This window comes from Vanellus vanellus (genome assembly GCF_965231255.1).
Source record: "Vanellus vanellus genome assembly, chromosome: 24".
Lineage (NCBI taxonomy): Eukaryota > Metazoa > Chordata > Aves > Charadriiformes > Charadriidae > Vanellus > Vanellus vanellus.
The window spans coordinates 537,090-560,076 of record NC_138929.1 but is presented as its reverse complement, the minus strand read 5'-3'; the positions used below and the strand labels follow the sequence as shown (position 1 = coordinate 560,076).

Here is a 22,987-nt window from a genome sequence, read left to right as displayed (position 1 = left end):
AAGTGGTTTTGCTTTGAGATCTATTGTGTATAGGCCCCTCTAGAATTGACGGGGCGTGTGGAAAGAGGGTGCCGGTGTACCTGCTAATTCTGTGTATTGCTAAACTGGTGAAAAATGTGTGAAACTACAAATACTGTGCCAGAGCAATCCTGCTGATTCTCCCACTGCCTAGCATAGTGGTAGCTCTCTCCAGAAGTTGCACATGGCTGTAAATTGTCATTGTTTGACTATTTATCACATTCCATTTACTGCACGCTGACTTGCCCTGTGTGCTGGGAGGCTCTTCACTGGGACAGGCTTTAATAAAGAACTTTGCAGTTCACATTCTGTGGAGAAAGAATTAGGCTTTTGACAGCTAATTGAACTTAATTGCTTGAAATATTTATTGTCCTGGATATACTGGGGGAGAAATAAGAATATAAATAGCTTTCTGTGCGTGCTTAGAGCATTAGTCACTTGATATACTTAAAACATCATGTTCACTTAACTTAAATATGAGCAGTTTCTGAAGCATGGATTAAGTCCAAAATGTAGGGAATGCTTTCCCAAGCTACAAAATAAGATCCTGTCCTACATGGCAGACTTCCTTATAAGTGCTTTTTTGATTACTTCAGAAAATTACTAAGACACAGAGACTTTGCCAGTGAGTGGTGCACAGATGTGACTTTTTCAAGATTACGTTGTGCATTAATTTTGATTTCAAAAAGAGCAAGTTTGTATCTTGCAAAATGCCCTTGTTGATCCTGTAGCAAAGGTACATACACAGTATCGGCTTAGAATACCGTCTCCTTTTCCGTAGCGGTACGTACAATTTACTGGTGAAATCATACGAATACCATCTTGTTGCTGAACAGTCTTTTCCTGGCTAAGTCCATGGCTGGATTTGAAGTATCTTACTTTGATACGCTAGAATGTGAAAACAATAATATTCAAGATGCAGCAGTGAGCTATTGTTCTACAAAACCTAGCAAGACAAGAGAATTAATTTTTCATTTATAAAACTGACGTGCTAAACCAGGAGAAGACAATATCAGTGTCTAACTTCAAACACGGTGTCCTTGGTAATAGCACGAGGTAGTGTGCTCGTTTTCCCCGGTTGGCCGACCCCTGCTGCTTGTGGGGCTCGCAGCTCTCTTCATTTTCTGTGTTCCTTTTTGCAGTTTGACTTTGGGGATACCGTGGTGTACCAGGCTATCCACACCATTGAGTATTGCCTGGGGTGCATCTCAAACACTGCGTCCTACTTGAGACTCTGGGCTCTCAGCTTAGCCCACGCACGTGAGTATTCCTTGGCGAATGGAGGTTTGGATCCATGTCTCTGTTTCCCCTGGGCGGGCGGTAGGTGAAAGGCAGGGGTGCAGGTAGCCTCCCCGGAGCTCAGCCGTCCGGAGAAGGACAGAGCTGTGTGTGCATTAGCTGGGACTAATGAGGTCTACACACCAGTGTCTACTGGCATAGTGTTCTGCTAAAAGCTGTCCGCATCTAGAAGGGAGGGATGGAGTTGAAAGCATGGAAGAAAGCAAAGAGCCGCTGTGCAAGGCCTCCGCCTGACACTGTGTTCGACAGTTGGAGGCAATGTCCTGACGTGCTTGGCTGCAAAAGCTGTTGTCCCTCTGAAGTTTCCCACCTCGTTATAGCGGGAGTTTGCTTGACTGTAGTTTTTGCTTTTTAAGTAAACTGGAGCAGACCTTCATTCTTCCTGCATGCTCTGAAACGAGCTCTCTTCTCCCCTTTCTCCTGGCAGAGCTCTCAGAGGTGCTGTGGACCATGGTCATCCACATTGGCCTCAGCGTGAGGAGCCTGGGTGGAGGCTTTGGCCTCTTCTTCATATTTGCTGCTTTCGCTACCCTGACAGTAGCAATTCTCCTGGTCATGGAGGGGCTGTCTGCTTTTCTCCACGCTCTTCGCTTGCACTGGTGAGTTACTGGAACTCGCAGAAACATCTTGCTCTTCATAGCAAGAAAATCAATGTCATCTGGACTATGCAGAAATGCCATCTTCTTAAATTGTATTGACCCTCAGAGAGGAAAGCTGTAAAATTGGAGTAGTAGATAATATTGAGCCAAGATCAGCAACGTTCAGAAGTGCTGGTGTACCATAAATCCACCCGAACATCTATCTAAATGTCCCACAGCAGATGTGCTCTGACAGCAGAAAGTCTTTAAAAGGGTCAGAGGTTTCAGTCTTGTTTCTAGTGACACACCACTGATTGCATGCGTAAACGTTGCTTAGAAATTGTGGAGGGTAACTAACTGATATCTGCTTAACAATAAATTAGACTACAGCTCTGTGAGCAGTGGGATGGGAAGGTTGTGCTAGAGGGATGAGTGTGCTCCTGGCGTTCAGTAGGACTTTTCTGTTCTGTCTTTTGGTCTGTTGCCTGCTTCTGATGTTTGTTTTCCTTAGTGTGCAATAGCTACTGACTGCAGTTCCCTTCTCCAGGTCTTGCTTGTCTTCGTAAGACCTGGCATTGAACAGGGGCAGCTTTGCCCTTTGGGGTGCTGTGGAATAGTAGCTATTTCTTGTTGGTCTTGTTTATCAGCCGATGCTTTTGTAGCCCCTTTCCTGTGATTCTTAAGCTCCTCTCAATGCAGACAGCCAGTAAGCAAGAAGGAATTACTCACAGAACGCTCATCGCTCTCTCTGCACCCAAGCATGGAAAGTATTCAAGAGCTTTCTCTAATCTGTATTTAAATGCGCTTATTGTTCCACTTCAGATTCTCTGGTTAGTGCACTGGAGGGATCAAGGAGCAATGTGGGAATGAGCTTTGCTCGCCGAGGGTTCTCTTCAGCCTAAAGCGTAGGAGAGTGTGTCTGTGGCTCTGTAGAGTTCAGCTCATGCCATCTCCTAAGGTACCTTCTTTCCTGGTAGGTCAGGAGAACAAAGTGAAGTCCTGTGAAGTTCACAGGGAATATTCTGTCCTGCTTAAATGGGAGGAAAAAAGTTGTGAGCACTTTTACAAAGTAGTTCTGTAAGTGAAAAAGGAAGCCAGTGCCTTTAAAAAAAATAAAAAATAATAATAAAGAAAAAAACACAGCCTTTTTGCACTTCTCCCCTGCTTCTGGGGAAGGAAAACTCTGTCCTTTAGCACTTTCCAACCTGCGGGGTGCAGCCTGGAGTGTCCTGGAGTGCCTGGGTCTCTGTGGCTCAGGCTTCACCCAGAGATTCGGAGGTGTAGCCATCTTGTGCCGAGGCAGCCCGGGGGGGCTGCTGCTGAAAATGGCTGCGGGATGGTGCTTCTGTTTTTCCTGGCATCCAGCCTAGAAATCTTCATACCAGTCGCTTGAGAACTTCTTGCTGACTGGCTGGTGTTTCCTCATCCTCGTCCCGCGGTCACTGTACCACACCACTGCATTAGTGCGACCGAGCGCGCTCTGCAAACCCGGCCGGGCAGTACTGCGAGCAGAGAGTAAGCCGTGCTTGAGCTCCATGTGTGGTGTTTCTGTTCTGCAGCTGCCTGTGAACTAGTGGATTTTCAAAGTCTTGTTTCTCTGGACCGCGGTGCTGCAAAGTGTGTTTCTGAGCAGTAGCAGGTGAACAGTTCTGAACACCTTTTCTTCTTGGCAGACTCTGTTTCCTTTTTTACTCAAAGGGATGGTCTGAGATAAGAAAGCATGTTTTTCTGGAGGTGTCTCTTAATAACTGCAAACTGGACATATGGATACCACTCTCAGAGCACCTGGAACAAGTGTGAACTGGAGGTGGCAGTTCAGCCAAGTGATGCCTTTTCACATTGCCAGGCTGTCTCTAAAGGGCAATTAAAAAAAAAGTGTCTGGAAATGCGTCGTGGGAAGATGCCTGCCACTGAAATGGTAAACAGAGAAACCCAGCTGGGCAGTAAGCACATGGATCACTGCTGCCGTGCAGGGCACTTGCTGGGGAGCTGCGGAGCTGAAGTTCTTAACAAAGTCATGTTTTCCCTAAACATATTTTTCAAACTTGTAAAATTTTAATAAACATTCTTTAAGGGAAAAATCTGTTCTAGTTTAGAGCCCGCAAAGCAGATTTAAGGCAGTATTTTGTACTGCAGATTATCTTCTGGAATTATTTTGGGTTTGTTGGATTTTTTGTTATCACAGTGGAGAGGAAGGTACCTGCAGTTGTTCAAAAGAACATACTGTTAATGTTCCTTTTTGCTTTTGAACATGAAATGAGGATGTTTCCAATGGTAGGTGTTCCCTTTTTAGAAGGAGGGGGGGCGGGGGTCAAATACAGCTGTCCTGGGAGGAGCAGATGGGATTTTCTGGCTGTGGGAGAAGAATCACCTATCTTCAGAAGAATCTGAAGGTGTGGGTGGTTCAGCCTTCCTGGAAAGGGGGAGGAATTTAGCGTGTGTTTTACTGGTGGGGGGGAAAAGCACAGACTGTTCCATGTGCTGTGCCTGTCAGTCCCAAATGAGGATGATTTATTTTGTGCTTTTCCAGAAAGTGTGCATTCTTTCAGCAGGCTGGGTTGTTCTGGGGCGTTCTGGGGTGGAGGAAGCACTCCGAGTGCTGCCAAGATCACAGGCATGTGTAGCGGAGGTCTGCTGGAGCGCAGACTGTCGGAGCTGTGCCCCATGTTGTGCTGTTAACTCCTCTTATTGTAACGTCACTATTCTGAAATATTTCACATTTGTAGTAGTTTTTTGGTAATGTAGCTTGACGTGGATGTTTAGATTAAAGTAGCTTGCCTTTGTTTAAGCTACTCAGGTGTTGTAATGTGAGCAAACATAGACTTTGCCCAAAAGAAGTCTGTAACTGGATTCAAAGGGTCCCAACATCATGGGTTGATGCAGGAATATGATTTCAATGGAGCTGTTTTGATGTGTAAAGCAGAATTTCAGGCTTGGTTTTAGGCTTGATTTGGAGCTGGAAGCTATTCTCCCTAGAGTGTGTCCCAAGACGAGGCCACAGCTAGAAAGAATGGATAGCAGTAGGCATAATACAAAGCAAATAAGGTTAATGCAGAGCAGTGAAGAGTGTGGTTTGCATTGCTCTGTAGGAGCAGGTTCAGCTCCAGAGTTTGGAGCTGTCAAACCACGTTGTTCAGACCCAGTTCCGGTTACCCCAGTGTCTCTCAGTGACTCTCCCACCCCTCAGGCCGTGTCCATCTGTGCAGAGAGCGCGGGTCACAGCCACGCGTGAGTGTAGGTTTGGCAAACAGAGATCTGTAGTCACCTGCTCTCACTAAAGGTTTCGGGCTGTTCTCTCCCTCCCGTGTGCGTCTGCAGCCTCCCTGGCAGGTGTGTGCCCTTCATCGGGGCCATACTTGAGACAGACATAAATGTGATTTGCCTTTATCGTGGGTTGCCTGTGCTGTTTGCCGCTGGTCCATAAACATCCTCGGAGTGAGCTCAGCCCGTCGGAGGCAGTGAGACGGAGTCGCAGCGGTGCTCTCGGTCGCGCAGCGCTGGGGGCAGCTGAAGGCAAGGAGCTGACGCGACGTCTGTTTTGTTCTGAATGGCAAAGTTGGAGAGTGCTGTGGGTCTGTGCAGGAACACCGAAATAGATTTCAAACACAACAAATGCGGTCAACCTCAAACAGCCATGCGGAATAAATAAAAAGCAGTAATTATGCGGCGCTTCATGGACGGCTGTTCTGGGCTGTAAACTGAGAATGGGCAGGCAGACCCTGCTCTGCCCGGGCAGAGCTCCTGGCCCGCTGCCACCCGAGGGGGAGCGCCGCTTCCCAAGCGGCGTGGGCGTGCAGGAGTCGCATCCCGCTCGCAATCCAGTGGGAGTGGTGAAGCCCAGCTCCCCACCCGCTTGCCAGAATTTTATTTTCCTTTGTGAAGGTCATGAGCCAGAGTTTGTCTTTAGTGCGACCCTCAGAGCACAGCACTGCTCTAAAAGGCAGTCTCTCCTGTACGCGCAGGACAGAATGACCCACGGTGCCGCGTAGGAAACTGCTCTCCTTTTTGGGAAAGAGTAACTGCAGCAGTCTCTGCACAAACACCCCGTCCCTTTCTGGCCATGAGGTGTGCTGCAGGCTGCCCTCTCGGAGGTGCGCTCTGAATCGCAGCCGACCCCAGGCGTTGGCACATGCCATTAAGAAATTCCAAGTAGGAATTTGCACTTGTACTAAATGACAGTTCAACAACTGTCTCTGCAGCTGCTTCCCACGGGACTGAGAGTTGCTGAGTTTTCCAGACAGTGTGGGTACTCTATGGCTCTGTTGGTTGGAAAATCCACATAACTACAGTCCAACAAACACTTAAGCTAATTATTAATACCAAAAAGCTGAAGAGTGGGTTTTCTTTAGTGCTGACTGCCAGAAAGCTTTCTAGTCTGTTTATTCGCAGTGCAGTGATAACTGTCTAGTAAATTCTTCTGCAGAACTTGGTCACTGATGAGAGAGACAAAGGGCAGAGTTTAGCAACAGAGCTAGCACGCGAGTGAGCCTGGAAACAGAGGTGTCTCATAGCAAAAAAAAAAGGACGTTGGGTTCTGGGTGTTTCTGTAGGCAATTGCAGAAAAAACACACAGAACATTTATTTAACCGAGTATCATGGCTTAAACTTTTTCAGTAGTTCCCTAACCTTACGACGGCCTCTCCTCGAGCTTTAGGCATCCAGTTGTGGCCAGTTGTAACTGAGTGTGTCCAAAAGGAGCTTTCAGATGTCAGGGCCAGCTGGAACAGTTAATCATCAGGGTTAAAATTTCATTTACAGTGGGTTCTGTGTGACTCATGTACCCAACCCTCTGCCTCTTATTTCCCTTTGCTTACAGAATAGTTACTTAGTCACAGGATACTTATGGAGATTATCAGGGTTCCTGAAAAACTGGAGCGTGTTGGCAAGGAGCCCTTCCTCCCACATGGAAAATCCTGCTCATCCTCGGGATTCCTCTACAGGGAAGTCTGCCTATCTGCAAGAACAGGCAGCAGAAGACAGGAGCAGAAAGCTGTTTTTCTGAACGTTTCCCTCCTGAGCTCTGTTGGGAAATGACTTTTTGCCAGCTGAAATGCCAGCAGCTTTGGAGTTTGCCATGATTCCCCATTTGGAAAAAAAATAATCCAAGTTTGCCTTTTTGTGCTTCATAAAAATACTTCCCCTGAATTGTGTTAAATTGCTCTACAATTTGCTGTTGCTTGATTCCTACAGAGACTTCTTTTTTTCAGTGGATCACGCAATGGAAAGTGTTTCTCACGAGGCTCGTGAAACACTGTGCCTGTTTTTACTGTGAATCATGGGATTATTTTTTTTCTTTCCCTATTTGGCTGTTGCTGACCACTAGACAGGTCTCGAACACTTCTTTTTTTAAACTGAGTTTATTAGGGGAAGCAGGCAAACAGGGCTAAGTTAATGCTCAGCTGGAGGCAGCAGGCACACCTCGAGCTCAGCAGAAGTAGTCATGTGGGGATAAACCAAATACACTCAAATAAATAAACAGAAGTAGCTGAGGGAGGAAGTCTGAGCAGAGCATCACGCGACTGAGATTTGTTCTAACTCAAATGCGAGCTTTGGTAATAAGGTTTATAGGAAGTGCTCTGGGCTCCTGGGTGCTCCTAAGAGACACAGCAGTTAGGGAGTTCATCCTATTTTTGTTGCCTTTTTATTGCCTGTGGGGGTGAGATCAAAGTACCTGGACAGTTCTGCTCTGCTCCAGAAACATCGAACAAAAATTTGGGGTTTGTGCCAAAAGATTTGTTAGCTTATAATACCACTTTTTGTCTTCAAAGCTTTATTTTTTGTTTTTATAGTCAACAATCATACTTTTAATGGAGTTCTTGCTAATTGCTAACTTATATCTGAGAGCTGCCTTTTTGATGATCAATTACTCTTCACTCTCTTGCAGGATTGAGTTCCAGAACAAGTTCTACACTGGCACTGGATTCAAGTTTCTCCCTTTCTCCTTTGACACCATCCGCGAGGGGAGGTTTGACGACTAAAAGCCCCTCCACGCAAGCAGTGTTAAACGTCGTGTGTTTATGGCTAGCCCTCTCCCGTGTGCCTGAGTTGCATGTAATCCTCCCATAGAGAAAATAACTTATTGCAGCACCCTCAAGTGTTACCGTGGTGTTTCAAAGCCAAGAGCTTTGACATTCTTGGGTAATGAGTGACACTGGATCAAAGAAACTTTTCATTCCTTAAGTTTACCACTGAAGATACTAAGTGCATGAAGTGTCTGAGTTTGGTGTGTAATAGCGTACTTCTCGTGTTGTGAACTCCCCAGCAGACTTATCAGGGCTGAGGGGGCATACGAGCACATGGAGAAAAGGTGACAACTTCAGCTTGCGCACAGCTTGCTGCTCAGGAAGAGATTTTTTTTTTTTTTTTTTTTTTAAGAAAATTTTACATGTGGATCCCGTGTGTCTCTGCCTCTGATTAAACAAATTATGACCAGTGGGGCAGCTGACAATCCAGGGTGTGCTTCTCCCACCCCCAGGGCTTCCACACGTGCCATGTTTTAATCTGGCAAAAACCAACGTCTCATCCTGTGCAGGGGTTCAGCTCTTTGAGGGGCTTGAGGAGGCAATGTGAAGGGGTGGGACTCGGCCTCAGCCGGGCGTATGGTGGCTCTGTTTGCTCTAGTGATGGGGAAACACCTTGTCCTTGCAAGAAAGGCTGTTCCTTTCCTCCATGGAGACAGATGCTCCTTCAACTGTGCACCCACGCGCTCATATCCCAGGCAAAGCCCCGAGTCCAGCAGCAAAGGTCCCTTCCACCTCTTGTTTCCGGAGACAGCGGGGGGGGGCTCGGCTGCCTGGGGCAAGCTGGAGGAGGGGTGAGCTGCGGTGCAAACTGTCATACTGATCACTGGCAGTGGAATTTCTTGGGTTTCTTGTTTAAAGGCAAAGCCCTGAGACTGCGGAGTCCTTGAGGCACATCCAGATAATGCCCATGTAGAGCTGGCATCAGTGGAGGCAGCTTTGCGAAGGTGGAGGTACCAGTGATGTGCGTTGTCATGTGTGTGCGGGGCCTAAGGAGCCCTCACAGGCAAACAGAGGCCGAGTTGCCGAAATACCCCCATGGCAGTGGAGTCCCGGTGGTGCTTCCCCACAGTAGCTGTTGCTTTTTCTCCTGTGCAAGATGTGAATAATTTCTTGCCCTCCTCAACTTGATGTAGCTGTAGGAGCAGTGGGGAGTGTGTGTGTGTTAGTGCTGTGTGTAACTGTCGTGTTTAATTGTCACAGTGGGTCTGAACTATTTGTGTATGAAAAGATTAGAACGATAATGAGAATCATTGTAACCTGGAACTGAGGAGGAAATTCCTTGCAGCGCAGGGCTGTTCATGTGAGAAAGGTGTGTGTGCGCTGCGTGCCGCACCGGGTGCATGTGCAGAGCACGGGGATCCTGGTGCTGCGCCTGAGCAGCTCCTGGGTGATCGCTGCGGTTACGGGCGGAGGTCGCTCTGTGTTTACAGTGGTGGTCGCAGAATGAAAGGCGAAATCAAAGCTGGTTTGCAGGTGGAGCAGTCACACCAGTCCTGCTGCCCCGGGTGAGATGTATTGCTGGCAGTCGCTGTATAAATTAAACTAACTGCACAACAAGCAGTGCGGCCTCTTTTCTGTTTTTTCTCTGCAGGGAGCTCCCGGGCAGCGCCTCTTCCCTGCGCCATGCTGGGAAGAGCCCCAAAATCTGCCCGGGGGGAGCTGAGGCCTTCAGCTTTCCCGCCCCAGGCTCCCATCGCCGTGGTGGCCGGGAGGCCGACGGGGTGGGCAGAGCTGGGTTGTACAGAGGGACGGCGTGACCGTGCCTCGGCTGGAACGCCTCTGTGCTTATCGTGCTCCGGCTGACATCCTGAGCAGAGGCCGAGCCGGGGCCAGCGTGTCCTGGAGCCTCCTGCCTGCCCGGATAAACCCATTAACGCAGCGAGACGAGCGGTTTTGCAGGAGGAAAAGTTAAGTCTTGATTAAACCTAGGGGCCACGGATGCCCTTTCATGAGGACTGTGGCAAACACACTCTGCCTGCTGGGGGCTGCTGCCCTGCTCCCGGCCCCCCAGCCCCAGGCTGTCCCCCGCGGGGACCCGCTCTGCACCCGGGAGGGACAGGGATGTGTTTACTCAGGCCTTTCCTGCAGGGCCTGGAGCTGCCCGAGGGGTTTTTCCATATGTGCGGAAGAGGGGATTCTGCAGGCGTTTGGCAATTGTGTTTTTGACGTTGGTGCAGCCCGGAGTGTGGAGTGTTTGGGGAGGGCGAGGAGCGCCTGCAGCGGGGGATGCCTGTCCCTCGTCCTCCGGCGCCCCTGGGATGGGGGTCCCCGCCGGTGCCAGCTGTGGCCAGGGGCTGCTCTCCCCTTTCCCCCTCTCTCTTGCACCACTCCCGTCTGCAATCCCGGTGTTTCTGCCCGTTTCCATGGCTCCGCTTGGCCGCTCTCACGGCCCCGGGGCCGCAGGGACAGCCCTCGCTGCCGCCTGGCACGGCCGGTGCCCCCGGTCCCCCCCGCAGGCAGGGCCGGGGCTGCCCGAGCTCCCCCGTCCCTTCTGCACCAAAGGAGGGGGCACGGCCGCCCCCCGCGGCCCGGGACGCGCCCACGGACCCCTCCGGGAGCCGCGGGACACCCTGCTCCCCGCGGGGGGGGGTCACGACTGTGCCCCCCCGGCCTGCGGGGGTCTGCCTCCGCTGCCGGGGCCGAGCGCGGGGCCGGGGGCAGCCGCCCCTCGGGGCTCCCCCCGCCTCCCCGGGCCCTGCGCCCGCCCGCCTCCCCCGGCGGCGAGGGCTGAGCCCCGCCGGGCGCAGAGGGGCGCGGGGTCGGGCTACCGGGGGTCGGTCGGGCCTGGCAGAGCCACGGGACCCGGTCTCGGAGCGCCCTCTTCTGGCCGGAGCGGCGGCGGGGCGGCTCTCTGCCCATCCCGGGAGCCCGGAGCCGTGCAGCGCCGCTCTCCCGGGCTGGCGGATGCTCCGGGACCGCGGCGGTCCGGTTCGCCCAGCGGGGCGGAGCCGTGGCGGGTAGAAAACGCGGTATGAAAACAGCCCGGAGCCCCGGAGCCGCCGCACCGACCGGGCCGCCCTGGCGGCTCCTGCGCCCCGCGGGGGTCCCGCTGCCCCACGCAGGAGCTGCAGCCCCGGCCCCGTCCGCACCGGGCACAGGCAGCGCCCGCCTCCGCCCCGCCGGAACCTCCCGGTGCCTCCTCCGCCCCGCTCCCGGTACCGGCTCGGCCCCGCCCCGCCCACTGCCGCCTTCTGATTGGCGGCCGGCGGCCACGCCCCGCGGTCGGCGGCGCGGATTGGCGGAGCGCGGCAGCACTGGGGCAGGAAGCGGTGATGGCGGCGCGGCCGGGGCTGTCGCTGCTGGTCATGGCGGCGGCGGCAGCGGTGGCGGCGGTGGGGCTCCGGGTGCCGCGGGCGGGCGCGGGGGACGCGCGGCAGGAGGCGGCGGTGCGGGCGCTGGCGCGGCGCCTGCTGGGCCCGCGGGCCGCCGCCGTGGCGCTGTCGGTAGAGGCGGCACTGGCGGCGGGCGGACCCGACACTTACCGGCTGCGGTCGCCGCCCGACGCCGCCGTGGCCGTGGCCGTGACGGGCTCCAGCGGCGTGGCGGCGGCCGCCGGCCTGTACCGCTACCTACGCGACTTCTGCGGCTGCCACCTCTCCTGGTCCGGGGTGCAGCTCCGCCTGCCCGACCCGCTGCCGCGGCTGCGGGCCGAGATCCGCGCCACCGCCGCCGGCAGGTAACGGGGCCGCGGGGTCCCGCCGGGGCCGTCCCGTCCCGTCCTGTCCCGTCTCGCGGGGGCGGGCCGGGTGCGAGCGCGGCGCCGGGCGCTGCTCACGCCTCGTTAGCCCGGGACAAGGCGCCCTTACGTAAGGGGAGCGGGGCCGGGAAGGGGGGGCCCGGCCCGCAGCCTCCCCCTCCCCCCAGGTACCGCTACTACCAGAACGTCTGCACCCAGAGTTACTCCTACGCCTGGTGGGACTGGGCGCGCTGGGAGCGGGAGATCGACTGGATGGCGCTCAGCGGCATCAACCTGGCGCCGGCCTTCGCCGGGCAGGAGGCAGCCTGGCAGCGGGTTGAGTATCGGGGCCGGCGGGACCGGGCAGGGCGGCGGGGTGGCCACGGGGCCGCTGAGCCCCCACTGCCCCGCAGGTGTACCGCTCCCTGGGCCTGAACCAGTCAGAGATCGACGCCTACTTCACCGGGCCGGCGTTCCTGGCCTGGAACCGCATGGGGAACCTCCGCGGCTGGGCAGGGCCGCTGCCGCCATCCTGGCACCTCAAGCAGCTTTACCTGCAGGTACCGGGGGCACCGGGGCTGCCCGCACACCCGGGGCAGACCCTTGCGACCCCCTGCCCCGCTCCCTGGGGCTGAGACAGCACTGGCGGAGGCTTGGGGGCTGTGGCTCCCTTCCTCGGGCTCCAGAGGCACCCGAGGACCCCTCATGGGGAGGTGGGGGCTCCTCTCCCCCTGCTCCCTCCCTTTTTCTCTCTCCCAGTACCGGATCGTGGAGAGGATGCGCTCGCTGGGCATGATCACGGTGCTGCCGGCCTTTGCGGGCCACGTGCCCCAGGGGGTCCTTCGGTAGGTGCAGCCCCGCACACTCATGGACCCAAAGGGCAGATCAGTCCTGGCTGCAGCCCATTCCCCGCTGTCAGCCCCGTGCCCTTCCCAGGGTCCCACTTCTGGCCAGTGTCAGCTGCACAGGGCGCTCCCAGGGCCAACGTGGTTCATGGCCCTCCTGTCCCCACACTGGCTTCCCCGAGAGGCTGCCCTGTCCCTGCAGGGGTGCAGCAGTCCTGTCCCGATCATGATCCCTATCTCCACCCTCCGGCACAGAGTCTTTCCACGTGTGAATGCCACTCGCCTCGGGGGCTGGAGCCACTTTGACTGCACCTACTCGTGTACCTACCTGCTGGACCCGGAGGACCCCATGTTCCAGGTGATTGGGACCCTCTTCCTGAAGGAGCTGATCAAGGAGTTCGGCACAGACCACGTCTATAGCGCCGACACCTTCAACGAGATGACCCCCCTCTCCTCTGACCCTCCCTATCTCTCCAGGGTCAGCAACGCTGTCTTCAGGTCGATGACGGGAGGTGGGTCAGTGTGCGGAGCCGGCCCGGCCGTGGGGCTCTGGGCGGGGAGAGCCGGGGGCTGGGGAGGGGATGGCTGTGGGCTCCATGGGAGCACTGAGCTGCCTGCACTCAGCAGACCCCTTTGGTGCCAGACCCTCAAAGCCCCCTCTAGGAGGGGCAGTCGATGGCTCTGGGCTCTCACGGGACGCCCGCTGTGCTGGGAGCATGGCGGCTGCGCCGGTGTGACCTGCCCGGAGGGGAACCTCACCCTGTGCACCTCTGTCCCCAGCCGACCCCGAGGCCCTGTGGCTGATGCAGGGCTGGCTCTTCCAGCACCAGCCGGACTTCTGGCAGCCGGCGCAGGTGCGGGCCCTGCTGCACGGCGTGCCCCTTGGCAGGATGATCGTCCTCGACCTCTTCGCCGAGTCCAAGCCTGTCTACCAGTGGACAGAGTCCTTCTATGGGCAGCCCTTCATCTGGTGCATGCTGCACAACTTTGGGGGCAATCATGGCCTCTTTGGCACAGTAGAGGCCATCAACCACGGCCCCTTCGCAGCTCGCCGCTTCCCCAACTCCACCATGGTGGGCACTGGGCTGGTTCCTGAGGGCATTGAGCAGAACGACATGGTGTATGAGCTGATGAACGAGCTGGGCTGGAGTCAGGAGCCCCTCGACCTCCCCAGCTGGGTGACCCGCTACGCCGAACGCCGCTATGGCGCCCCAAATGCTGCAGCAGCCAGTGCCTGGCGGCTGCTCCTCCGCAGCGTGTACAACTGCACCGGCGTCTGCGTCAACCACAACCGCAGCCCGCTGGTGCGCCGGCCCTCCCTGCACATGGACACCGAGTTGTGGTACAATGCCAGCGACGTGTACGAGGCCTGGCGCCTGCTGCTGAGCGCCGGTGCGGACCTGGGCTCCAGCCCCACCTTCCGCTACGACCTGGTGGACGTCACGCGGCAGGCGGCTCAGCAGCTGGTGAGCGACTACTACCTGAGCATCCGCAGTGCCTTCCAGAGCCACGCGCTGCCAGAGCTGCTGACGGCCGGTGGCGTGCTGGTCTACGACCTGCTGCCAGAGCTTGACAGCCTCCTCTCCAGCCACAGCCTCTTCCTGCTGGGCCGCTGGCTGGAGAGCGCCCGTGCCGTGGCCACCAGCGACCGGGAGGCTGAGCAGTACGAGCTGAACGCCCGGAACCAGGTGACGCTCTGGGGACCCAGCGGGAACATCCTGGACTATGCCAACAAGCAGCTCGGGGGGCTGGTGCTGGACTACTACGGCGTGCGCTGGAGCCTCTTTGTCTCTGCCCTGGTGGAGAGCCTCAACTCGGGCAGCCCTTTCCACCAGGACCAGTTCAACCAGGCTGTCTTCCAGGTGGAGAGAGGCTTTGTTTACAACAAGAAGCGCTACCCGGCTGTGCCGGCTGGGGACACCCTGGAGATCGCCAGGAAGCTGTTCCTCAAATATTACCCCAGTGCCCTGTGGCGCAGCCGAGCTGGGCCAGCGTGACTTTGGGCCGTGCCTCCAGAGCCTCCCCAGGATGGAGGGCAGAGACCCCGCACCCTCCTGCCTCCAGGCTCCTGCAGCTCCTGGCCTGACAGCCAAGTCCCAGCCACGCTGGAATGACGGTGCAGAGCCCCGGTGATCCCCAACCAGCCTGGAACGTGCCCTGAGTTGGGCTGGCAGCTGGATGGGGGGCAGGCTCTGCCCCAGGGACCCATCCTGTGTCGTGCTCTGTGCTCAGCCCTGCCGGCCCCAAGCCTGTCCCCGGGAAAGCGGGGCTGCCCCAGGCACGAGCCTGGAGACGAGGGCTGTGCTCCCCCGGAACTTCCAGCTGGAGCTTGACAGGAGCTGGGACTGTGCAGAGGGACAGAGGGTCAGGGCATGCACGTGTCCCCTGCCCGGATCCCCCCAACTCTGGCTGGCTGGCGGGGGTGGTGGTGGTGGAGAAGCAGCCAGGGAGGAGGCAGCGGGGCTGGGGCAGAGCAGCCCCTGCCCCTGGGGGAAGCAGGGAACCGGCCTCCCCCCCCAGTGTGGTGGTCCTGGGCTGTCCTGCACTGGGGCAGCTGCCTGCCCCGTGGACCCCAGTGCCTGCAGGGACCTGCCGCTGCACGGCCCTGGCCACGCTTGGTGCCTTTTGCATTGAAAGAGACTTTGTGGAGTTTTCTGCAGTGACACTGGGGCCGCGCTCCCTGGGATGGGGTTTTCTACACCTTTCCACCTCTGGCTGGGGCTCGGGCAGAGCTCGGCCACGGCACTGCCAGCCCGTGGCACGATTAAAGGCTCAACCACTGAGCGTTCTTTTCTCCTGTGTCTGTCCATCTCCTCTCTCCAGCGTGGGACGTGTGTGAAACTGGGGCAGGGGAGCGGCGCTCGGCCCCTGTGCCTGCACAGCAGGGAAAGCACGCTGCCAGATGCGTGCCAGCAGCCGGGGTGCCTGGCACAGTGCGGCACGGCTGGAGCTGGCCCTGGCTGGTGCCGACCCCTGGGGCTGTGGCTCCCCTTGTGTCCCAGAGCCTCCTCCCATGGGGGGTCCTGGCACCGTAGGGGTTTTATCGCAGCAGGTGCACCATCATCAAGGCTCAGGGAGCCCCGGGCACAGGCAAGGAGGTGGGCGGAGGGGCCTTGAGATAAGGCAGCAGACACAACAGCCGTGACGTGGGGCGGGGGGACCTCCCTCCCAGCCCTATTAAACGGCGCGGCCCCCTCGGCCGGCACTGTCCGCCCATGGAGAAAACTACGGTGCTGATCACAGGCTGTTCCTCAGGCATCGGCCTGGGGCTGGCTGTGCGCCTGGCGGCTGATGCCGCTCACAGGTTCAAAGGTAAAGGGGTGATGCTGCACTGGGGGTCCAGTACCCTTGGGGGTCCCCTGGGCCAGGCAGCGCCCCGCCAAGGACAGCCGGTTCTGGGGGTGGGCTGGGGCCGGCGCGGCTGAGCAGCTCGGCAGCACCGCTGCCAGCCACTGTGCTCTCTCCCCCAGTGTATGCCACCATGCGTGACCTGGCCAAGGGCGAGCGGCTGCTGGAGCGCCTGGGGGGCTCCTGCCCTGACACGCTGGAGGTCCTGCAGCTCGACGTCACCAACCCGGCATCGCTGGCGGCTGCCGCGCAGCAGGTGCAGGGGAAGCGGCTGGATGTGCTGGGTACGGCCCTCCCCAGTGCCCCCACTGTCCCCAGGGTGGCTGGGGGGAAGTCTCTGGGGTTGCCAGCCCTCAGGGAGCAGATAACAGATGACGGGAGGTGCCCTCAGTCCTGGGGCTGGACTGGGATGTGTTCAGCAGGGCAGGTGCTGGGTTTGGGGGTGCCGAGGGTCACTGGCCCATCAACAGGGAAGGGCCCCCATGTTCCTGTCTTCTGGCACCTTGACGGTGCTGGGGAGTGGACAGGGGGTGGTGGTGCCCCGCTCACCAGCACTGTGCCCGGCAGTCTGCAACGCGGGGGTGGGACTGATGGGCCCTCTGGAGACCTGCTCCGACCAAGCCATGAAGACCCTCTTCGACGTGAACCTTTTCGGGGCCGTCCGCACCATCCAGGCATTCCTGCCCGCCATGAAGCGCCGCAGGGCTGGGCGGATCATCATCTCCAGCAGCATCGGGGGGCTGCAAGGTGGGACGTGGCCCTGCTTTGGTGGGACACCCGGCACCCTGTGGCACGGGGAGCCATGGGGAAGGGACCGGTGCTCAGGGTGCATCTCTGCCCCAGGGCTGCCCTTCAACTCCGTGTACTGCGCCAGCAAGTTTGCAGTGGAGGGGCTGTGCGAGAGCCTGGCCATCGTCCTGCGGCCCTTCAACATTCAGTGAGTACTGGCAGCACCACCAGGGGCTGCGCTGCTGACCCCAGACACCGGGATGGGGGGATGCCAGGATGGGGTGCGCTGTGCCAGCTCACACGCCTGGCTCAGGGCTGCGACCCCGCTCCCTCCCGCAGCCTGACGCTGGTGGAGTGTGGACCTGTCAACACCAGCTTCCTGGCCAACCTGCAGCGCCCAGACCCCGAGGGCAGCGAGCTGCAGGGCCTGGACGCCGAGACACGGGGCCTCTACCGCCAGTACCTGCAGCACTGCCAGAGCCTCTTCCGCGACACGGCCCAGGAGGTGGAGGAGGTCCTGCAGGTCAGTGCTGTGGGATGGGGTCTGGGAAGGGCTCCGTGCCTGGGGGTGGCCATGGGGCTGTGCTGGGGACGGGTCTGACCCCTCTGCGGTGCCAGGCGTTCCTGGAGGCCATCGGCACCCCCTGCCCTCCCCTGCGCTGCGTCACCACCCAGCTCTTCGCCCCACTCCTGCGCCTGAGGCTGACCAGCCCCGACGGCTGTGCGTACGTCCAGGCCATGCACGACTTCGTGTTCGGCTGTGGCGAAGCCGGCGGGGACCAGCCCTGAGCAGAGCCGCCGTGACACCGGGGCAGCCGCGCTGCCGTGTGGACCCCCGGCCCCGCGGTGTCCGACCCGGTCGGGGGCGGGGGGGTGCTCGGTCCCACCGTGTTGCAAATAAAGCTCTTTTGCAGCCGCACGGCTCCCGGCTCCGTCCCTCCCGCCGAGCAGCCCTGCCCGGGGGGCTGGCGGGGGGTTCAGACCGATCCCCGGGGGGTGCCGCGGGAGGGTGTCCCGGGATCCTGCCGTGCCCCGCGGGGCTGGCGGGAACCGCCGCGGGGCCGTGCCCGGGGGTTCCCCCGGTGCCGCGGGCGGGGGGCCGGGTCTGTCCGTCTCCTCCCCCCGCGGGCGGAGCCCTGTCCCGACGCTCGACAGTACCGGGGCGTCCCGCCGCCGCCGCGCCGGGGGGCGGTGCCGGTGCCGGGGCGGTCCCGCGGCGCGTTCCGGGTCGGCGGCGGCGGCGCTTCCGGCGGGGCGATGCCGCCCTTCGGCTCGGGGCTGCTGGTGCTGACGGCGCCGCTGCCCGCTCTGCCCCGGCGGGCGGCGGCGGCGCTGGCGGCGGCGGCGGGGGTGGTGGCGGGGCCGCTGTACGTGCACCTGCAGCCGGGGCTGCCCCTCGCCGCCCCCGCCGCGCGCCCCGCCGCGCCCCCCGCCGGCCCCGCGCTGCTGCGGGCACTGGCGGCGCTCTACGCGGCGGCGGCGGCTCAGCGGGGCCTCGACCTGCGCGTCCTGCTGGGCCCCGGCCTCCCCCGCCGCCTGGCCCGCCCGCCCCGCGTCTTGCTCGCCTCCGCCGCCGAGGCGCCGGGGCCGCCGGGGCCGGTGCAGCTCGGCCTGCAGCAACTGGCGGCCGCCGCCTACGGCTGCCCCCCGCGCCTGCCCGCCCTGCTGCTGGGCGGCCCCGAGGACGCCGAGGAGGGCGGCCCCGACGGCGACCCCGAGGAGGACCCCGAGGCGGCGCTCCCCGACTTCTCCGACGTGGTGGTCGGCGGCACCTTCGACCGCCTCCACGGCGCCCACCGCCTCCTGCTCAGCGCCTGCTGCCTCCTGGCGCGCCACCGGCTCCTGGCCGGGGTGGCCGACGGCGACCTGCTCCACCGTGAGTCCCGGGGCAGGGACGCGGGGGGGAGCCGGGGGCGGCCGGGCCTGCTGCCGGTGTGGGGCCGAGGCGTCAGCCCGGTACTGACCGTGACGGGGAGGTGAGAGGGGCCGGCGTCACGGCTGGTGGTCTGGGGGCTCCACGGTGTGTGGGGTCCCGGAAGCCATATTCACCTGGGCAGTGCTCTCCAGGCAGGGTGACGGTGGGGACCCAGTGTCCCATCCACGCCAGCAAGCGAGGCGTGCAGCGGGGACAGGAGGAGGCAGCCCCCCAGGGTCACAGACAGGGTTTATCTCCATCTCCCAGTCTTGCTTTTCCATTGCTCTCCACCGCTGCTCCAGGAGCTGCGTGTTGTTAAACAGACGCTTTCTTGCTTCTCCACCCTCCCGGTGCCCGGCAGACAAGGTCCTGGCGGAGCTGATCGAGCCGTATGAGGTGCGAGCGGCGAAGCTGCGCGAGTTCCTGGAGGATGTGAATCCCTCGCTGCGTTACGACATTGTGCCTCTGGTTGACCCCTACGGCCCCTCGGTCACAGACCCCGACCTGCAGTGCTTGGTGGTCAGCGAGGAGACCCGCAGGGGTGGGGAGGCTGTGAACAAGAAGAGACTTGAAAATGTAATGCCTGCGCAGGAGCCCGGTGGGCTGCCCCTTCCCGCCCCCTCGCCCCAGCCTGCCGCTGGCTGCGGGCAAATGGGGTCTCGATGAGCAGATGTGGCTGTTCAGTGCCCCGGTGTGCCGCGACCCGGGCTGAGGGCACAGTGCCAGCGCACGTGTCTGCCAGCACCCACAGATGGGAGCTTTGCGCCGAGCTGCCCCCAGCCGCATGCACCTCAAGGGTGGTGCAGCAGCAGCCTCTGTGCGCAGCACGACCCCAACCAGTGGCTGCTGGGGCTGACGGCCCTCGGGGCTCTCTCCTCTCGGCAGGGGCTCCCTGAGCTGGCTCTTTACGAGATCCTGTTGATGAAGGACCCCAACCACAGTCAGAACGAGGAGGAGAAGATCAGCTCCTCCAGCCTCCGGCAGAGGCTGCTGGGGACGCTGCTGCGGCCCCCGCGGGTGAGGGGGGACGCCTGGGGAGCCACGGGCTGCGGTGGGTGACGGTGTGCCTGGGAGGAGGGGTGGCAGCCTTGGGGGCTGAAGAGCCAGCTTGTCCCCCTGCTGCAGAGGGACAAGTTTGGAGGACTGCCTACGTGCTGCCTGTGCTGGCCCCCGGCAGGGGCAGGGCTCCGCTCCGCAGCACCAGGACGCTCCATGCCCACCTCCAGGCCAGGTGGTCAGGATCCTTCTCCAGCAGAGCCCATGTCCTCTGTCTGCTGGCAACAGCTTTCCTTCTTCCCTTAGCAAGACCCTGCCTTGCCTTCGCGCCCATACGTGATCGGCCTGACCGGAGGAACCGGGAGCGGGAAAACCTCCATCGCCAAACTCCTGGGGCACCTGGGAGCCTTCCTCATCGATGCCGACAAGCTGGGCCACACCATCTATGTCCCCAGTGGCCCTGCCTACGAGCAGGTGGTGGCGGCCTTTGGGGCAGGTAGAGCCACTGAAGGCTGTGGGGGAGACTGGGAGGAGGAAGAGGAGGGAGGGGTGTGCCATCGTCCCAGGGAGCCGTCCTGCCTGCCCTCCCCCCCTCCCTGTGGCCTTTGGGCTCCACACCACCTGGGGGGGGCTCTGTAGCTGATTTGGTGATGGTTGGGCCTGAGCGCAGCAAACCGCTGCTTTCCCCAAGTCTTTTGCATCCCATGTCAGAGCTACTGTAAAGCGGCTGCTGTGGGAGGCCGAACCGGGCTGCCGTTGGTCTAGGGAATGCTCTGCCCTGTCCTTTTCTGGGGTGAGGTGAAGAGTTGCCAGGTCAGGTTCTACTGCTCCTTTCTGGGTCCCTCTGAGAGCTGAAATCCTTTCACCCTGACCTGGGCTCGCCGCAGGGAAGTGAGTTGGATTCATTCCTCCCAAACCTGTTCTGCTTCTGTCTTGCAGAAATCCTAAATGAAGATGGGACGATTAACAGGAAAGTCCTTGGGGCCAAAGTGTTTGGAAACCAGGTAAGAGCAGCACAGAGACTGTCAATATTTAATCTCCTGAGCAGGGAACTCTCCATCTGTGCTGAGGCTTTTTATTTTTCAGCCCTTTGAGCTGGTGACGCCTTCCTGACTGTACTTTCTGGCAGTGACCGTACGGACAGGGCAGGACACAGAGATCTTGTCTCTGTAGCCAAGTCAGCAGCCGTGCTGGACATGCTCCTCCCGCCCCGGCAGATGCTGCTGCCTCCCTGCCCCCGTCCCCATCCCCGTCCCCCCTGTCCTTCACCCAGTGCAGAGCGACAGCGCTGACGTACGCGGACCTGGTGCTCTCTGACCCTTTGGTGGTTTGGGCTTGTACCCAGCAGGGCTGCGTGACACGGCAGCCGCACCTGACCCTCTGTGCCTGGCTGCATTGGCCGGGCCAGCGCTCGGCCCTTCGCTCGGGTCCTGCGGGCTGCCCCAGAGCTGGAGGCGGCTCGAGGGGCTCCCCCGAGACAGAGGGGTCTCACATGGGTGCTGCTGCATGGGGAGCTCGCTGTGCCACAGGGCAGGTCTTTGCAAAGTGTCTCTGGCAGCAGACACCGAGGTTCTGCTGAGCCTGGCCGGGCAAGGGAAATAATAGGAAAAGGAGCCTGGACCCCGTCAGCAGGCGTGGGAGCCCCTGGCCAGCTTGGAAGCTCTCCTTCCTTACGCTTGGCCAGCAGGCGATGGGCTGGGTCCGTCCCCGGGGTTTTAGCGGGTTCTTTCTGGGTGCCCTCTGTGACCACTGCTGCCACCAGTGGTCCCCTTGTTGGCTGCTCAGGGGTTCTGAGGGCGAGTAACAGACTTCCATTGCGGTCTTTTCTAGGAGCGGCTGAAGAGTCTCACAGACATCGTGTGGCCTGAGATGGCGCGGATGGTCAAGGAGCGGATCAGGGAGGCAGATGCTCAAGGTAAGTGGGGTGGCTTCCATTGCAGCACGACGGTGGGAGTTGGGGGCATGGTCTCACACAGCACACCACGACCCAGAGCCCTGGGAACCTACTGCTTTTGGCAGCACCATGAGTATTTTCCATGCTCAGACACCCTCTCTTCTCTGCGGCGCAGCTTGCTGGGGATTTTCACTAGCACATCTCTGAGCAAACCCTGCGCTCAGCTGGGCCGGCAGCGGGGACAGGCTTCCCGCAGGCATCCAGCTCTGAAGGAGGGTGGAGGTTGCTTTCTCCTTCCCACTTGACTTCAAGTTTGGGTTTAGTGAAGTGCTCCAGCAGTGAGTGTGGTGTGTATTCCTTCTGGGAGCAGATTTTTTCCTGCTCTTGGGAGATGCCGTTGGTAGCTCAATAGGCATTTGGCTGAAGGCGTTGGCTTGCTGTGCCCAGGTGACCTGCCACCCCGGGTGTGCCCTTAAAACAAACACAGCCTCTGCCTGCTGCGCTCTTTGCCACAGGAGGTTCTTTGGCTCAGCAGTAAAGCATCTGCGCTGCCATTTTGCAGGAAGGAGCATAAGTGGCCTGGCTGGGCTGGACTCCAAGGAGCAGTCGTGCTGCCTTGTGATTGCCAGGTAATGAGGAATGGCCTCGTTCCGTAGGAAAGGCTGTGTGCGTGCTGGATGCTGCCGTGCTGCTGGAGGCTGGCTGGCAAGACATGGTCCATGAGGTGTGGACGGCCATCATCCCGGAGGAGGAGGTGGGCGATACCCCTTGGCCTGTTGCTCGCTGCTGGGGCTGGGTCTCAGCTTTCCCTCCAAGCGCCTGAGTCCCCTCTGGTCCTGCCAGGCTGTGAAGCGCATCATGGCCAGGGACGGGCTGAGCGAGGAGGCTGCTCGCAGCCGGCTGCGGAGCCAGATGACCAACAGCCAAAGGGTGGAGCAGTCTCAGGTGGTGCTGTGCACACTCTGGGAGCATGACGTCACGCGCAAGCAGGTGAGCCCTGGGCTGGCTGCGGCACTGGGGTCTGTTTCGGGGGGTGAAGGGGGAGACAGGTGACCGTGACGGGGACCAGAGGGCTCAGTGTTGTGCCCGGGTCACGCGTGGTGTACCTGGGTGTGCTGCTCACCATTGAGGCTGCCTCTGGGCACGGCCACAAGGGATGAATTTGGGTATGTAAATGCAGCAGGGAAGGGACAGGAAGCCTGGGATCTCGGGTGGTGCTCCTGCCCATGCTGTAGTGATGCTTGCCTTATTCTGGCTTGGCTGTGGACTCTGACGTGCCTTCCCGTGTGGGTTCTCTGGCAGGTGGAGAAGGCCTGGGACCTCCTGCAGCAGCGCCTGAGCCAGGAGCGCAGCCCGTGAGGGAGTCACGCACCCCCCCGACCATCACACACCAACCCCACGGATCCCACATCGGTGGGACGGGAGGCAAGGGTCCATGTCCTGTTGCTGTCAGCGTGCCAGGGAGGAGTGCAGTGCAGGGGCTGAACCCACCCGCCACCTCTGGCCCCGCAGAGGGGCTGGGGGCCTCCCGCCGTCCCCTGGGAGAGGGGGAACACTGCAGCGGCTCCTCGGGCTGAAGGGCTGAGCCCACGCTGGTGCCCGGACCTCCCCGTGTGACAGTAAAGAGGCTGCTCCTGTGTTCGTGTCCTGTGCTGGTCCTGTCCCC

At 59.8% G+C, this 22,987-nt stretch overlaps 4 protein-coding genes across 6 annotated transcripts in view; all 4 read left to right on the top strand.

Moving 5' to 3' along the window:
- Positions 1 to 9,478, top strand: part of ATP6V0A1 (ATPase H+ transporting V0 subunit a1) — a 30,536-nt gene extending 21,058 nt beyond the window's left edge. The window contains exons 19-21 of one of the 3 annotated variants that reach the window (XM_082494833.1): positions 1,161 to 1,278; positions 1,745 to 1,916; positions 7,780 to 9,478. In XM_082494833.1, coding sequence (XP_082350959.1) covers positions 1,161 to 1,278; positions 1,745 to 1,916; positions 7,780 to 7,873 — 384 coding nt within the window. In that variant the 3' untranslated portion in view covers positions 7,874 to 9,478. Of the gene's footprint in view, positions 1 to 1,160; positions 1,279 to 1,744; positions 1,917 to 2,717; positions 3,100 to 3,568; positions 3,948 to 7,779 lie in introns of those variants that run through there. The other 2 variants (XM_082494835.1, XM_082494834.1) reach the window with 2 other exon arrangements.
- A 1,712-nt stretch (positions 9,479 to 11,190) lies between these two features.
- On the top strand, positions 11,191 to 15,218 carry NAGLU (N-acetyl-alpha-glucosaminidase; the record flags this gene model as incomplete). Its single annotated transcript, XM_082495008.1, has 6 exons — positions 11,191 to 11,594; positions 11,783 to 11,930; positions 12,008 to 12,154; positions 12,354 to 12,439; positions 12,695 to 12,951; positions 13,220 to 15,218. The coding sequence occupies 6 exons, from the start codon at positions 11,191 to 11,193 to the stop codon at positions 14,434 to 14,436; spliced, it is 2,259 nt and encodes a 752-aa protein (XP_082351134.1). The 3' UTR covers positions 14,437 to 15,218.
- Positions 15,219 to 15,654: 436 nt separating this feature from the next.
- HSD17B1 (hydroxysteroid 17-beta dehydrogenase 1) lies at positions 15,655 to 17,305 on the top strand (the record flags this gene model as incomplete). The annotated part of the gene is made up of 6 exons (XM_082495121.1): positions 15,655 to 15,751; positions 15,910 to 16,071; positions 16,355 to 16,534; positions 16,631 to 16,724; positions 16,856 to 17,039; positions 17,135 to 17,305. The coding sequence occupies 6 exons, from the start codon at positions 15,655 to 15,657 to the stop codon at positions 17,303 to 17,305; spliced, it is 888 nt and encodes a 295-aa protein (XP_082351247.1).
- A 468-nt stretch (positions 17,306 to 17,773) lies between these two features.
- Positions 17,774 to 22,958, top strand: COASY (Coenzyme A synthase; the record flags this gene model as incomplete). Its single annotated transcript, XM_082495106.1, has 9 exons — positions 17,774 to 18,392; positions 18,793 to 19,007; positions 19,317 to 19,448; positions 19,734 to 19,923; positions 20,367 to 20,431; positions 21,258 to 21,342; positions 21,978 to 22,075; positions 22,165 to 22,311; positions 22,624 to 22,958. 9 exons carry the CDS (start codon positions 17,774 to 17,776, stop codon positions 22,678 to 22,680), a joined length of 1,608 nt encoding a protein of 535 aa, XP_082351232.1. The 3' UTR covers positions 22,681 to 22,958.
- Between the last annotated feature and the right edge of the window lie 29 nt (positions 22,959 to 22,987).